The sequence below is a fragment of the Dromaius novaehollandiae genome, chromosome Z (assembly GCF_036370855.1).
Source record: "Dromaius novaehollandiae isolate bDroNov1 chromosome Z, bDroNov1.hap1, whole genome shotgun sequence".
Classification (NCBI taxonomy): domain Eukaryota; kingdom Metazoa; phylum Chordata; class Aves; order Casuariiformes; family Dromaiidae; genus Dromaius; species Dromaius novaehollandiae.
Window position 1 is genome coordinate 34,518,344 of NC_088132.1, and position 15,522 is coordinate 34,533,865.

At 35.5% G+C, this 15,522-nt stretch overlaps 1 protein-coding gene across 3 annotated transcripts in view; it reads right to left on the reverse strand.

The window, feature by feature from the left end:
• Positions 1-15,522, reverse strand: part of LOC112978785 (methylglutaconyl-CoA hydratase, mitochondrial) — a 112,435-nt gene that overhangs the window by 61,797 nt on the left and 35,116 nt on the right. For all 3 annotated transcript variants that reach the window (XM_026092500.2, XM_026092501.2, XM_064502599.1), the window contains exon 4: positions 14,128-14,214. In XM_026092500.2, the coding sequence (XP_025948285.2) occupies positions 14,128-14,214 (87 nt within the window). The remainder of the gene's footprint in view (positions 1-14,127; positions 14,215-15,522) is intronic.

Sequence of the window (15,522 nt, forward strand, 5' to 3'; positions counted from 1 at the left end):
GGGGCAGAGACTTTGGGTTCTGGACTGTAAATTATTGTCCGTTTTTAGCACAACTTCTATAAAACTTGCTTAGCATGAGTGGCTAAATTTGCTGAAGCCTTAGGCCGCACTCCCTAGTTCAGTGAGAAAGGGCCCCAGAGCTGGTGCAGGCGGGAATGATAAGGGAGTTACCAGCAATTTGCATTCCTGTGCACTGCTGAAACAGTGCTAATTGCTGGAGTTACCGCCTCTTTGTCAGGACCTTGAGACCCAAGAATGGAGACACACCTGTCAGCAGAAACGGCAACAGGAAACGGCCTACCTAGGGACAGTCAGGAGACCCAATAAGGAGCAGGAGACCCCAGACCCAAATATTACTATTGGTCTGAAATACCATGTGAGGGGTGGGAAACTTAATTTGAAAAAGTTATAATTGCCAAGGGATTTCTTTGTTTTGCGCGCGCTCTCTCTCTCTCGCTCTCTCTCACTCCTCGTCCCTCGTCGGAGGCACCCAGCTTGAACTGTAATTCGAATGGAGTCAGCGGAACATCCTCGGCCTCAGTACCTAGTTTATTTTCTCCTTTTCCAACTTTCTCTATCTTTTCCCCTTACCCTTGTTCACCTCTTCCCTTTTTCCCTTCGCCTCCCCTTCGCCTTCCCCCACACACACACACCTTTTCTCCCCACTTCGTGGAAAATAAAGTTAAAAGGTTGCACGATATTTGACCGGTTTTAGCGTCTTAATCTCGTCCTTGGGATCGTAACGAAACCCTCCCGATATTGGATCGGGACAGAAGAACAGAAGTAAAATCTGCTTTTTTGCTACCTACTTTTTCTTAGTGATATGGGAAGAGAAGATGAGAAGGCAACTCTCTTTTCCAGCAGGGCCAGACTGCTCCCCAAAAACCGTAACTGTCACTCTGAACCATATAATCCATACGGCATACAATGCCACACAATCCAGCTTTAAAAGTTTACAGCTGATATAGTGCTTTCTTAAAGTAAACTTCCTCCGCTACTGGTAACTGGAAAATCATTTGCCGGAACACAAAGGCATAATCATCGTTAACGGCAGTTTCCAGGGATTTCTGGCTACATGGATTTTCCGTTCTTGAGAGATTAGCAAATAATATCCTGAGTACTATTTACAACATTTCTGCAGGACTCTAAGGCAAACTACTTTCTCTGTGATGAGTAACTTCCAGCTTTAGCTATGGTATAATCCAAGTACACCACCACAAACAGAAATGAAACTCATGTAGAAGAGTATTATAAAATAGCTGGGTTTCAAGAATTACAACCACAACTCCTAAATTCTCCTAAATTACAACTCCTAATAAAAAAACCACTAAAATTCTTAATTCACAGGAAGGAAAAGCAGTTTGAACTTCTTCACCGTATATTAGCTTCATCACTTCAAGGATATTAATTTAAAGGGACATCTGACAATGAGTGACCCTTTAAGTATTACAATTTTTTTTTTAAAACAACAGCTCTGTCCTAATGCCACAGACACATAAATAGAACTAAAAAAAAAAAAAAATAGTATCTTTTCGTGAAACATTAGAAAAACAATACAGAAATAAATTAGCAATTGCTCTGGATTAAAAAATGAGTTTCTAGGGCATTAAAACTTAATACCAAGGGTAAAGATTTTTGGAATTTTCACATTTTGTACCACGAAAGACACCTGTTCATGTTTATCTTCATATTTTTAATAAACAATAGCTGAAACTGCTTAGTTCATAACAAACTCAGATGAGATATTTGTGGGGAGAGCATTGGGGGGGGGGGGGGGGGAAGAAATCAAGCCCTGCAGGCTTAACTGAGTTGTATGGCTCAAATTTAAAAAATGCTAAACTGAGTAAATAGACAGGTCACTCTCCACAGTGATTTTACATACAAGACTCATTTGCTACAAATGACAGGCAAAACCTATTCAAAGCCTTGTCCAGCAGCTCAATAGTTTTATTCCAAAGCATTCTACAATTCTGTCATGCTGTAGATAATGGATATAAACTTAAGACACAGTTTTGTACAACTGATCATTAGGGCTAGACTCGAAATGTGATAAGGGTTTATCAACGTAAAATCATAAGCTGTGTAAACTCTGCAGAAGGAATTAGAAATATATATAAAAGACGCACAAAATAATTTAACAAAATTAGAGTGTAACACACACTATGTGTTGTTATACAGAGATTAATGTAGAGGTAATGGTTTAGAACATACCAAATCTAGAGACTGACCTCATAAGAGTGGCTCTTTCTTGCTTGCTAAGTAAACTTCTACCTGTAGTACCCTCTGTTAGCAATTGCACTACATATCTGTACAAAAGGAAGAAATGTCCTCAAGTAGGTGGAAAATTTTAAGTTGTAGGCTTCTTACACACCAGTGAGCATTCCATGAGAGCCAAGCATTTGTAGCTTGAAGGCAGCTTCAAACAGTCAGTCTGAACAGACCTGTGCTATTCCTTGCTTCTTTCATACAGGTAGGATACAGAGGCCTACACAGCCACTATTAAAGAATGGAAAGTCCAGCAGACCTAGAATTGGTAGATCCGGAAGAAAAGGTCCCCACTGTCAGTGCAGTAACCTTTCCATGAATCAATAAAAAAACATGGAATGCCATTCAGCTCCTAACAATACACAAGCTATAAGTAGTCCTTCAGACATTATTAGCCTCTATCTTCAAAGTAGTCTGCTATAGATTATTTGAATTGGAATTACTTATCTTAATCATAGCAGTCAGAATTTGGTATTTAGCAACATTCCAATGGAGCCCCACTTCAGAAGTTTTCCTTTCAAAATATTTGATATGAAATGCCAAACTGAAGGACACAGTCACGTCACTGCCCTAGTTAGTCCTGCTTCAGCACCTGGACAATGCTGAAAGAGTCATTACTGTCAATCCCAGTTCTCACTTCAGTGATCTTTGGCAATCAGTCCTCAGAAAGATCAGTTATTCAGAAGTAAAGCAGTAGAGGTCACAGCCTTCAATCCCTACTGATCCAGACATAAGACTTGTAAGCCTAACTTGTCTTTTCTGTAATTGTGAATAGGCAGCTAGTGGTCCAGAAGAAGAATTCCTGTTTTCCAGGACCGACTTTAAGAAAGTATTGACGGTACTCCTCTCAAAAACTGGGAGAGTTTCCAACTAAGCAACAGAATTCAAATTTATGTGACAGCACAGTTGAGTTCTGACAGAATAAAATGAGAATCAGAATGGAGAAATACACTTCTCCAAACTACTTATTCCACAGCTGTGTTTCCGATTATTTGACAAATAATGTTTGTTTACTGCGTAACTCACTAGGACAAGCAACTTCAAGTGTCATTTCTAGCAGCTTCTTTCTCCTCTTGAATAATGGATCCCATAAAGCATAAAGAAACAAAGACGAACTGTCTAAAAATATCCTGCATACTCTGAGTATTATATGGCATACTGGAGAAAAGCATGCTATAAATTGAGGGATATATAAAAAGTTCTGCAATTCATTATCTAACTCAAGCAGATGAAGAAAGTGTGGCAAATATTTGCATTCTCCTGCCTGCAGCACAAGAGAAACCTTTAAATCTCACCTTACTGAAAAGAAACTTTTAAATTTGTTTTTCAGTACATCCATTTAAAAGTAATAATGATAATGGCGCCTTCTAATTATGGAAACAAATGGTCGCCTACCCCAAAAATGACTAAACACAGCTAAACACCTGTTTGCAGATTGCATAATTGATGGCCCAGCCATTAGGAAAGCAAGAAAGAAGAAACAGAAGTCGTCACAACATACAGTGAAAATGTCAAAGAATTATCAAATTTGGGGGTTATTATTACTAGAAAACAAAGTATTACATATTATTTATCTTCAGTGAAGACTTTTTGTATCATCTGAAGATCTACTAACAATAGCTTAAAATCAGGTAATACTTCAAGTCTGACCCCAGTCTATGAGCCAATTCCTCCACCAGCAATGGCAAAAGGTACAAAGTTTGTTGCTACATAGAGTTCCTTTACTAACTCAAACACTGCAAGTTTTCTGGTTGCAGATTAGGAAACAGTTTTCAGAAAGCCACAGGCATAAAAATGAATTTTGAATCAGTATTAGCAATGATTTAAAACTATCTGCTAGCATGCTGTAATTACTACAAAAGGATTTTTTATCTGGTTTTAAAATAATTGAGTATATACCTAAATATTCACGTTCTATAACTCAGTATCACCCTAAATATATTTCTCTTCCACCTGTTAACTACCCAGATCTTTACCTTGGGGAGCAATGTCACAAGAAGAGATTATCTCTAATTCAGATTCTTCCCCTCAAAAAATAAAAGTGTGCACAACCATACACTTTGAGTGGCAAGCAGAGGCAGTCTCAAAGTACTTACAACAACTTGAATATTCTTTACTTCAGGAAAATTTTAATCACAAAAATGCACATTTGCATAAGTTAACGTATTTCATAGGAAGCTATAAAAATAAAGTGCTGTAACACACACAGAACGCTAAATCTTGATTTCACCTTTTGGAGTATCTTCATAAAGAAGAGTAGCAAGTCACTGAGATGGAATACAAACTTTGCACTTGAAAAGGAATGTCAGTTGTGCTTGAGGCATTTAGTTTGCCCTGTAAAATCTGATATAAACAGTCAGTCACTACAATAAAGCTCACTTGCATTTTTAGCTATAAGCGCTGCCACCAAAAAAAACGGCCTCTCCATAGGAAAAAAGTTAACAGAAACCAACTACTTCAACAAATGCTTTCATCCATTTTGCAGAATAACCATAACACAATGAAGCCCACTGGAAGAAAAAAAAATGAAGCATGTAGCAACATATGAGACTGGCTAGAAGAGATTGAAATAGCTGACAAGTCTCTGAACTTGCAGTCAAAGAAGACTGGCCAAACCACTTTTTTGCAAGGCAGGAATGAATGCTTTTTGCTGGGAGAACTGAAAAAAAACAAACACACAGAAAAAATGGTTACGTTCAGTAATTGATGTATTTACCTTTATTTAAAAAATAGACAGAAATATCTCCTTGTCCAAAAGTGTGACCATACTTTTCAGTTTGAAACACCTACACATGCATTTAGATACAGAAAATAATTTTCCTTACATTTGCCAGTTACAACTGTGAAAGGCTATTAGCTACCCTCTAATTCTTGTGTTTTGAATAAGAAACTTAGTAATCTGCTACAGTTGCCAGATTTATTTGAACACCACTATCTTGCTTTCATACTTTCAAAGTTCAGGCAAATAACTTGCAGCCAGAAAAAGCCACATGGAAATTTTATTTTTTTAATACTTGTAAGAAGTTTTCACCTTTTTTTTTTTTTTAATGAAAATGGTTACTGCCGATTGTTTACAGTTGATTATTAGGCAGAAGATATTAGTAAAGTTTATCTTTTCTTTATTAAAAGCTACCAGTGATGACAGCAGCCAAAGGGTTTTCTGAAAGCATCTCTCTGAACCTCATTAATTTCCCAGTTTTCTTCACTGATTCACTAAACCTTATAAATGGCCTGTAAAAATATTTTTGAATTGAAACAGAAGATTTTGTGTAGGAACATGATTTTCTATTTAGTACTTTTTTATTGACAAGTAATGGGGAACAGTGTGTTCTATATTCTTGATAATAGTAGTGAAAGCTAAGAAAGTACTGGAACTGAGAGGTGTGATTTTCTTGCACCTTTTTTTACTACATAAAATAGTTTGGATATTTCATTCATCTTCAGTAATATGTTGCAGTTTGATATATCAACTCTTCAACTGTCTTCATATTTACTAATGTTCCTTTTGTAGTCTTACTTTGTCCTCAGTAAAACGACAATGAAGCAAGCCTTAGAGGACAAAGACTACCGTATGTGCAAATTTCTTTTTTCGTATAGCGCACACAGAAAATAAAATTCAAACAATAGCACAACTATAACCTCAAATAGTTAAGAGAACCCAATGGGACAAGACTTTCATTTGTCTGTTTATTGGGTGCTTGTTTCATTTACAGTATGAAGATAACACATTGTCTAGTACCAGTATAAGTAACCCGTTCATCATAACATAAAGAAAATCCCAGAGTATGATCATTTTAGCCGAACATTTCTAGCAATTTTTCTCCTGTATCTGTTTTCATCAATATTTCAAACACATATGAATATTTCATATTCATATATTAGCTACTTTCTCCACTCTTAAATGAAACATAGCATTAAATTTCAACCGCTCTAATGCTAATATATCTTTAGTTCTATATTAGCTTCATGTAGTAAGTAATATTTTCAATCAACTCCTTCATTGAACATTACACAGGAAACAGAGAAGTCTCTAGAAAATTGTTTCACAGTAAGCTTAAAAGAAAAAACAAACAAACAAACAGACACTCTAGCTCTGTAACATCACCAAAGCAGTTCTGTCCACCTTGACATCCAGCACACATCTAGACAAAATCCATATCCAATGTAAGACTTAACCATGGTATTCCGGAGTCAAAACCTATTGCTGGGCTCAAGCAACTAGCTTAGGAATTCTTGGATAGCACAGAGCAGTGTAATATTTTCTGTACCATGCCAGGTGCTGCTGCCCTTTGAATATCAATGGGTTCTAGGCACAGCGCCAGAGACTGAGGCAGGCAAGGCAAAAGAGCTAACGAATTACTCTCTCTTTCAGGGACAGAAACATTCACATTCAAACCTGAATAGGGTGAGGAAGGGGAAGCGTTTCCCAACACATCAAACGTAAATAATGTGACACCCTAGAGAGGGGACAGAAGCACTGGATAGCAGGTCATACTGGAGGCATGTTTTAATAGTCAGCGTGCAACCTGGCTACAATGATCCCAAAAGACAATCTGACCGTGCAGAACCCCTCTTTCTTTTTTTTTTTTTTGGTGAGGAAAATGAAAGAGCTATGTCCAGAGCACAGTCCCTTTTCCTCATAGAACAGCATCTGAAATTACTACCAGAGGGAAAACTGAAACTACAGCTAAGACTATGTTAATTTATGTCCAGACTGAACAGTAGCAAGATCAAAGAAAAGGATATGTTGTGCAAAGCCACCTCCTTCCCTAATCCTTAGATCTATGGGAAGGAAAATCAGTTGATCCTAATATTAACACCCTCTGCTTCTGTACCATTTTTATAGTAATTTTTAGAAAGTTATTATTATGGAAAGAAAAAAGTATATGAACAATCATGGAAGCAACACTGTCATATGAACAGCTAATGAACATCTTGGTAGAAAAGTTTAATGTTGCATTCATTGGCATTATAATGGTAGAAAGTTTAGAACTGTGTTTTTTAATTAAAAACAATCCAATGCAATTTGACAAAGCACATAATTTCAGCTCTACAGGGACTGCACTGCCTATTTAGGAAACAGACAACACTTAGTCAAAGGGTATCTTAAATTAATTCAATGTTAAGAGAAGCAGTAAATCAAAGCTACTACTGGAAAACCACCAAGGGCTCAGCAATGCATTTCAGAATACTATAGCAGTCTTAGACTATATTAGCCACGCTGGGGCATAACGCTTTGGATGAACAGGCAACAACATATCATAGCAAAAGAAATACTGTGCCAAAAATTGCCCTTTCACAGCTTCAGCAACACATGGAAACCATGGTGTCTGAGAATGAGTGCTAAGCATGGCAGCATCGGCTATAAATTTGTCATTTGCAATATTTGATTTGTATCTTTGATATTTCATTCAGCCTCCCAGTGACTGCTTTTTCAAGTTATGGCCTACACCTACACTTCCCCAAGAGAGAAGCCCACAGTTCTTCTCACTGGATTACACAACTAGAGCACTCCATCTTTGCTGCCCAGATTTACCTTCAGCAAATCCAGATGGATTGGGTCAATGTTACATACGCAGTTGTTTCTTGGAGCAGAGTAATCAGGAGCTAAATGTTTGTCAAAAAAACAATATGATCTATATGATATACAACATTAGATTTGTATGGTTTACCTGTAACAATAAAACCAAAGATACAAAGTTGAAAATAAAAATGTCTAAGTGTAACTTTTCTTACCTAACCCTAGAATGTCATTCTTCATTTCGGTAGGTTCTGTATCAGAAACTCACCAAACACCTAGTCTGGGCAAGACAATCTACGTCTTAGTTTTTCCAACTGCCCAATATTCATTCCTGAATTACACGTAGCTTCCTTAAGTGACAGGCAATTGTATATCCATTTTAAATCATGGTTGCTTCAGAAGTTGTCAGCTTAAGCTTTCCTGAGGTTTTCAGCATCTTCCTAAACCTAATCAAATTGTTTTACATGTCTCTGCCACAGGCAGTGGAAACTAGTCTTCATAAAGTGGACTTCTACTATCCTTCATTTAACGATGGACCACCAAATTCTAAAGCTCTCTCTCACTTGGATAACCAGCAGCAAAGTAAATAGCAAACCTGTAACAGTTTGAAATTAATACAGCTAATTCCCACACTCCTCCTGAAGCTCCAAAATAAGCAAATATTCTAATCATGACAAAATATTTACAGTCTTATTTTAGTCTCTTAATATGACTTACCATGTGAAAATCATATTTATTAAAGGAAGAAACTGTGTACAATCTCTTGGTACAGAAAGAAAAGTGATATATCAAGCTGTAAATCTGTTCACTAGGAACATCTGCATGTCTGCATGAGGTGAAATTTCATAGCACAACAGCTATTACAGAATGAATTTAAGCTGAGCATGTATTGCATAAGATCTATAAATATATGATTGCATAAGAAATTGCAAAATGCATTTTATTGCATTTTGTCCAGAAACAAAATTTGGATCCCCTCTCCCTCCTTTACAAAAGCACCTTAAATACTGCATGGAAATTTATGGATCATTCCTCCACTGTCCAGACTTTTCCAACATACACATTTTTAGGCAGTATCAATCATACTATAAAAACTCAAGAGAATCCTTAAAGCAATCTCAAAGTAGTAAATAACCCTCAAAATAAAGGCAATAGTCATCAACACATCCTTTGGAGAGCAGAAGAAAGGGAAATTTACAAGTTAGGAACTTACACACATAAAATATTTATCATAGCAAAGATTAAATATTCTACATTTTAAGAATCAAATTTCACATTCAGTTTACTATGCAAGGGAACATTCCTTCACCATATGTAACCTATGTTTTTGACATAACTTCACCAGAGAACAAAACAGATTTATGCTGCAGAAGACAGTCAGCAATGCTCCATAGAAGCCCCTAAACCTCAAATACTAAAATAAGGCACTGAATTAGACCTCAATGATCTTTCTTTCCTATTTTTGAGGATTTACCATAAGAAAGTGTGGTGGCAATTAGCAGACCAGAAGCATTGAAAATTGAGTAATTCTGATACCACTCTTGGAACCTCTGGGACCAAGATTTGACAGCTTGCATTCAAAAATCCTGTAGCATATTGTTTGGCACAACCTAAGAATTTCTAAGAATGCATGACCTTTAATACTCAAAAAACGAACTTTTTACCGAATAGATGATTTTCTTGAAGGATGAACAAGGGCACTCTCTTAGGTAAATTACAAGTTTGGTTACCACAGAGAGGAGTCAGAATGACAGAAGACTGCTAAGAATACTAGTAAGGAGAAGACAAAAATATATGTACATATTGTCTATAAAGATTTGTAGCTACTTTGAATAAAAAGAAAATCTCACCCCAATAAAAAAAGCCAATATTGTTAAGGAAACAAAATGCAAGTAACTGAATGCAACGTGCTTTTATTCAGGACAGTCACACTCAAGTTGGATATGTTAGAAATAATCATGCCTGTGAAGGCTATGTCTAAACAAAGTTACAAATATCACCTTTTTTTTTTTTAAATCATATCACAACTTATGCATGTAAACTGATCAGGTGTCATAAATGAAGCAACGTAAGTTTTGTTTGAGTGGAACATGTCCAATTAAAAAAAGTTATTTCCACTGAGCAAATACTAGTATTTCAGTAAAAATTTCTCCTTTCTTAGCTCAGTTCAGCTCTAGGTTGAGTCAGGCCACTAGAAAGCTGTTTTGCCTTCCAATGAGATACAAAACCAGGCCTGACCATGCTCCAGCTGGGATTTTCAAAAGCCCAAGAAAGTCAGTCTCCAAGTCTTATTGTTGTTCAGTGGGACTCAGACACTTAACGCCTTTTATGTTCTCTGGAAGAGCTTTGTGGCAACCAACAGCGTTTCTCACATATTACATGTTGGGGATGTTGGGGACCAACCTCACCATGAGCAATCACAAAGATCTGCCTAGGCCAAATTCCTTCTGTAATTTTGCTTTTTCCTTGTGTTAAACAAGTTATTTTCCTGGTGACAAGTGATTATTGCATTCTGTTCCTTCTGTAGCCTCAGTGTGCTTTGCAGCTGAAAACGTACATACAATCGTAATATCACAGCCCAGACCCCAACTGGGGTTGGGGCAGCTCCAATTGGGAGCTACACCATATAATATATGCTGAAGATCTGACGTATAATGATGGCATTTTTCCCAAAAATGTCAAAAAACGGGGGTTCTAGGAGTCAGTAAGATTTGATTTAATTTTGTCAGAAGGCTTGTTTTGTTGTATATGGTTTCAAAAGATCTATTAACGTTTTTCTCTCTGAGCTTTCTTGAGTGTAAAAACAGCCTTACGTAAGTAACGAAGAGCCTTAAGGTAGAATATACTAATGGATGAGTAGTCTCATGTTCGTACTCTTAAGGGGAGGAGGAGGAGAAGGGGAAAAAAGACAACCCACACAACTCTGATATAATTTTAGCAAAAGCAATCACTGCTTAAAATAGAGGCTGCTTTGATTTTTTTCCCCTCAACTTAAAGCTCTTAGAGCTGCAACTAATAGCTTGGTACAGTTTTTTCAGATTTTTTTCCAAGTGCTTATTTTTATACTAAGTGATATTTACTGCAGTCTTAATACTTCACCCAAATTTAGCAAGAAGTTATAAATTAATCCCATAAAAATACTGTAACAAACAAGTGCAGTATGCTTTTAATTTCCAGAAAATTCCTTTCTGTAGCTGTATTCCAAAATGATACTGCAGCCTTTTAGAAAGCCACTAATGTACGATTTTAAAATCATGAAATTGACAGGAACTAAAGAAAGCCAAGACATGTCAATTCTAAAAAGCTAAGTTTATCCAGTTACTCAAGATGTAAGCAACCTTTCAAGCATTTCGTCTACAGAGATAGCAATGTTTTTCTTTCTGAAAACACTGTTAAAAAAGAAGCATCTCCTTACTAGGTCAGACAGCTGAACACAAACAGAATTATCAAAACATGACCTATTTCTGAAGAGCAAAAAGTAGAACACACTTTAAATGACATTACAGCATTAAACATAGATAGAAAAAGCACAAAGTGGGAAATTGGAAATATTATTCTTTAACTGTATAACATTTGGGCAGTGGCAAATCATCATTAGAGAATTCTTTCCCCTCTTTAACCATCTCATAACATTCTGGTTGTTGCTGGGCAAGAAGAATACCTTGATCTGCTTATTTTCAATATACTGACTCATTGCCAGTAATCCAATGCAAATACTGTGTCCCACTAGTTTTACTGAAGCTACGTTTTGTGATGCCAGATCACTTCTTCAGAAGAAGAAAAGAAGAACTGAGAACCTCTGACTTGCTAAAAAAAATTAATGTTCACTTCTAGTCATCCGGGTACTGTCCTATAGCACCACACTTTATGCATTAATCTAATCTCCAGGTTTTAAAATACAACTATTTGCGTACTGTCCAAACATATATGGTGTGAAAATTGAACAATAACATTAGAAGCGATGTCTCAATATTCTTCTCTAATCCTGAACAACCAACTGCCATTAGTCTGCGTGCAAAAACAGTGAAGTAGGAGATATCCAGACACCATGCTACCATCAAAAATCTTCTACTTAGTAATTAGCTTTTTTGGTCCCTCCCCCGCCCCGCGCCTTTTTTTTAAGCAAGCTGAAATGGCAAAAAAGAGAGTCCTCTACCCAAATTAAGCAAAAGTGCAGTTAAGACATTTACCAAGGACTATGTTCAAAGTCTTTTTTTCTCTTTTCCAGTTTACACATTGTCTAATTAGCTACTACATCCCCTCACAAACGTTCTTATCTAGATATTTCAGTGATTTACATTTTCAAGTATGCAATTTCACTTACTCACAATTTCCTGCTCCTTTCTTGAGGAAAAGAATGGAGACAGATGAATGAAAGCACTCCTCAGTACTACTTCTGGTCTCCTAGACTTCATGTAATTCACTGTTAGTGTAATGATCCATTGTAAACCTTCTAGATAACACTGGAAATTTGCTTACATACTCAGTATTTAAACAATCTCACAGGCAAGTTAATTCAGTTGAAGACAATCAAACATTTGCCATGCAGTCTTTCAGCTCGGAAGCAAATTAAAGCATCAAATCCCTGCTTATACTTTCCCAGTTATTCAGTGAAGAATGCAGAATCCAAATATTTTTTCAGCTTTTAAGAATTTTCTCACTTGAAAATAAAAATGAACAGGTACTCATAACTCTGATAAAAGGAAAATCTTAATGCCTACTACCTCTATTTAAACATTAAGAAAGAAAAAGTACAGAAAGTATTCTCCGCAACTTCAGTTCAAGAAAGGCTGAGAAATTAGCACTTAGAGCTAAGGAATTCTCCTTAAAAAATAAAAAAAATAAAAAAAAATAAATCTTACAAAGTAACCAAATAGAACAGCTTGTTGCCTCTTGCTTTGCATTCCAATGAGAGGATCAACTTCAGCTGAAGGAAATTAACAGTCTATTCATTTCTGGATATTTTATTGATTTTTTTTTTTTTTTAAGAGACTTGAGGATCTGCTTCACTTCAAAGACAAGATATTAATTCAAGAACTCAAATATCTCCATGAAGTTTCCAATTAAAGACTCATTTTTCAGTAGTCTGTCATTTACCTGCCATAACCTACTGGTTTCCATCCATAGCATTCTGCCAAAGATACGAATATGACCCAGTGTTATTAAGGAAATGCATATAAAATAATTCTCTTAGAAACGATTTATTTCTCAGAGCTATTTTTTTTCCAGTATCATTACCTTATTCATCGTAAATTTAAAAACAAGGCACAGTCTTTTGCTCCATCTCATATTTCACGGATTTCAGTTAGATTAAATGCAACGTTAAGTAATATCCTAAATTAGGTTACAGGAATTTATATTTGTTCTCATTCTCAACAATATAAACCAATAATGACTAAACTAGATGCAACGGTTTGCTGATATTAGTGCAAGACTACATTTTCCAAACTTCTTACTACTTAAACACATATACACAGCATACACCACTATGATGTAACACAGTAACTTGTGTCAGCACACATTTAAAAGGACCAAAAATACCATGCAGCAACCCTGCATGATTACATATTTAAGTTATAAAAAAGGCAATGGTTTACTGAAAATTTTCTGCAGACTATGCCAAAATATCAAGTGACAGAATAAGTTGCTTTTATAATTCACATGGATAAAATGAATTGTTTCAAAGTTCGTACACTTGAACTCTCCTTTTAACAAAACGTATTGGCAATGCCATGTTAAGAAACAATTATGTTAAAATTCATCTGCAGGGCCATAGATATGTAATGATTCAGTGGTGCATTCCTAATCTAAGATTTTCAGAGAAATTACTATTCTTAATAAATGGTACAAATCAAATAGCATTAAAATCCCAGAGTATTAACAAGTTCTATTATAACAAAACAGATGTAGATTCAACAAAATTTTACAAGGCACATTTTCTATCTGCAGTAGATTTCTAACATGTTGCTAAAACATATTAAAGGCTGTGTTAATTATACCAACCAGAAGAATGCAATAGTAAAAATTAAATCCCAAAGCACTTGGATGTCACAAAACAATCCTTCCTTCATGAAGAAAGAAGTATAAATCATCTCTGTTTCAGATGAAATTTAGCTTTTTTTAGAATTCTAAAAAATAAAGTCAAACTCTACTAGGCATATTAAAAAAAAGCAAAAAGAAAAAGAGTAATGCACCATGATTCATATGTCTCATCAGTACAAATAGTGCAGGATATCCTATTATGTGTCAAGAATTATTCATGCATGTTTACGTCATTCCTTTGATCTGACCTTTCCAGGTTACAGTTAAATAATGCATTGTTCAAAGAAGAGGTTACTTACCCATTTCATTAATAGTTGCTCTTGCTTTTGAGACAAAAGAACTAACTTCACTTGAGTGCATTTTTGCTCTTTCTTTAAGGTCAGCACCTGTAAATGACATTTCACATATACGTTAGCAAGCTGTATACAGTACGATAAATATACTCGCAGAAGTAAAATATTATTGCGTGCCAAAATATTTAAGTTTACTTTGAGACAAGGCCAAACTGATCACATTCGTTTTCCGCAGATTTCAAGGAAAATACAACATAGAACTTTTACTCTGGAAAAAACAACAACAATCAAACTAGCCACCAGATTTTCACTAAGTATATTCTTCCTAGTTACATTTCTTGCCCAAATTAAAATAGTTTATGAACAACAGAATTTAACTTAATATTTCATCTGATATATACTTTTATTTTCCCAACTGTGTCACAAAGTCTGATAATTATGCATTTTTCATATTATCATCTACTAGAAAAGGATAACAAACAGAACACAAAAATCTCTACAATGAATGTTTTTACAGTAATAAAATTCATTTAACTAAGTAAGAACTTCTACAGTGGACACACTAGCATTTTTCAGCTTATTTTACTTAAATGTATTTTTGAAGATGTTACATACAACACTTCCTTTTAGCTTCCCCGAAAAGCTAGAACTTGAAATGACACTTTAATCTATTTCATTCATGAATATGTAATTCTGCTTATTTATAAAGTACAGTATAACTAGAGGTTGCTATTAAAAATTTACTACTGTGAGGAACTGAAATTTGCTATCATGAACATGTAGGAAAGAGAAACAGGGAAAAATAAGATCTAAATACTGGAAAAGGTAAAGGTTTGTTTTGTTTTTAAACAGAGGAAGAATACATGAAAGAGAAAAATCTGCATAGATACATTTATTCTCTGACGATGTGCAACATTCCCACTAGAATTTAGTGTGTATTTCCTTTTATTTGTAAAAATGAGCCCGTTAGTCTCTTGGCTTATGTCTGAAAGGGCTAAACACAAGACATATAACCTACACAGAAATAGTTTTATATTTCCCTACCATGAGAGCTAAAATACTATCCATTTAGGAAAAAGTATTGGATTCTTACTCAATTAAGATCTAACTCAAAGTTTAAAATTAAGCATCACAGGCTCCCCCTTTTACATTTCGGGATTTAACTGATGCTAGACCCTCCTTGTCAAATGTGGTTTTAGATACACTTTTGTTGATAACAGGAGTTTAAACTCACAACTCCAGTCTTTTTTTTTTTTGTCAAAATTAGTATTTCAAACTGACTGACATTTTCTGATGGACATCCAGCTGCCATTTTAAGATAACATGGCCAAAACACAAGCTCTACATCCTCCCTTCTACTTTCTTCATAGCCAAGCTTCTCATTTTACTGTGGCCTATGTT